Source organism: Austrofundulus limnaeus, unplaced genomic scaffold (genome assembly GCF_001266775.1).
Source record: "Austrofundulus limnaeus strain Quisiro unplaced genomic scaffold, Austrofundulus_limnaeus-1.0 Scaffold133, whole genome shotgun sequence".
NCBI lineage: Eukaryota > Metazoa > Chordata > Actinopteri > Cyprinodontiformes > Rivulidae > Austrofundulus > Austrofundulus limnaeus.
Window position 1 is genome coordinate 134,206 of NW_013952535.1, and position 1,254 is coordinate 135,459.

Below are 1,254 nucleotides of genomic sequence, written 5' to 3' on the forward strand. Positions count from 1 at the left end.
GTACTAAAGAGTTCTTACATAAGTAACTACACGTGTAAAACACATGTAAACATCACAATGCTCCTGCTGGTTTGTGTTTTCTGCCATGTTTTTATTAAGCAGTTGTGTGTTTGTGAGTCTACATTTTTGCTTTTTACCCACTATTAATAAAATCCACYACCATAACTTACGTATTGCTGTTTTTGGTAAATATTGGCTTGCAAGTGTCTTCTCATTGTTCCTCTTCTGGTCCTTTAAAAGCTGTTATGTCCTCTGAACACAGCTGCTCTGCTGTCAGGCCTTCCTCCTCCTCCTCATCTCCTGACAGCTCTGTGTCCGACTCTCCTTCCACAATAAGACACTTTCTGCCTCATTCAGCCCTCTACTTCCTGAATCATGAAAAGTGGTTAAGATATTTTTATCAAGTCTGCAAATGTTTAAACCATAAGGTTAGATATCATGTCTTCCACAGATTCAACAGTGAATTGATGGGTCTCAGGAGGCAGTGGTTGCTGACTCGTCACTTAAAGAGAGAATAATCTTTATATCAACCAAATGATTTTCATCAGCACAGACAAAATACTTTTTAAAATAAAATATTATTTTTCATAACAAAGGTTTTATTGTTAAACTTTACTTTCTTTTTAAGAAATGAGTTCTCCAGTAAGAAGAAGCTCCAGTCCTGCCCTGAGAAAACAGAATGGTAACACTTAACGGTCACTACTTTTTCAGTTTCCCTTATAATTTAGCAGAATGAACAGTTATGATATTGAACTGTATGCAGGACCTTCAGAGGATGAGTCTAGCCCAGAAGCAAACCAGGACAGTGCAGAGGAGAAGACTGGTTCCACTGGCTGTAAGCCCTTGAAGAGCCCTGCCTCGAGCAGTGATGACAGCAGCATCGATGACAGTGAGGATGATGATGATGATCCACACCAAGAAGCACTGAGGAAGATTAGAAGCAGCGTGGCTCAGATTCAAGTAAGAATGAAGAACTGCTGATGTTTCCCTATAACATGTTTTTATAGTAAATACCTTTCTTCCTGTTTTAAACTAGAAAGCACAACAAATTATGTTTCAATACTCAAGATAAAATTGTTAAAGGAGACCAATTATGGGTCGTAGAAATGTTTATGGTATGTCTGTGGGCTATCCAGACCATGTTCATTCAATTTAATGCACAAAATAATTCTCAGATAATAAAATTTCCCATTTTCTAGTTCTGCTGCTCTGACTTCTGTTCAGAAGAGCTGTTTATGTTAATGAGCTCTGTTG

At 38.0% G+C, this 1,254-nt stretch overlaps 1 protein-coding gene across 1 annotated transcript; it reads left to right on the top strand.

Moving 5' to 3' along the window:
* Nucleotides 1-588: 588 nt before the first annotated feature.
* On the top strand, nt 589-960 carry LOC106522605 (nucleolin 1; the record flags this gene model as incomplete). Its single annotated transcript, XM_014015677.1, is given in 2 exon segments — nt 589-682; nt 764-960. Coding segments are annotated over 2 exon segments (249 nt in total), but the record flags the coding sequence as incomplete, so codon positions are not given.
* Nucleotides 961-1,254: the final 294 nt, after the last annotated feature.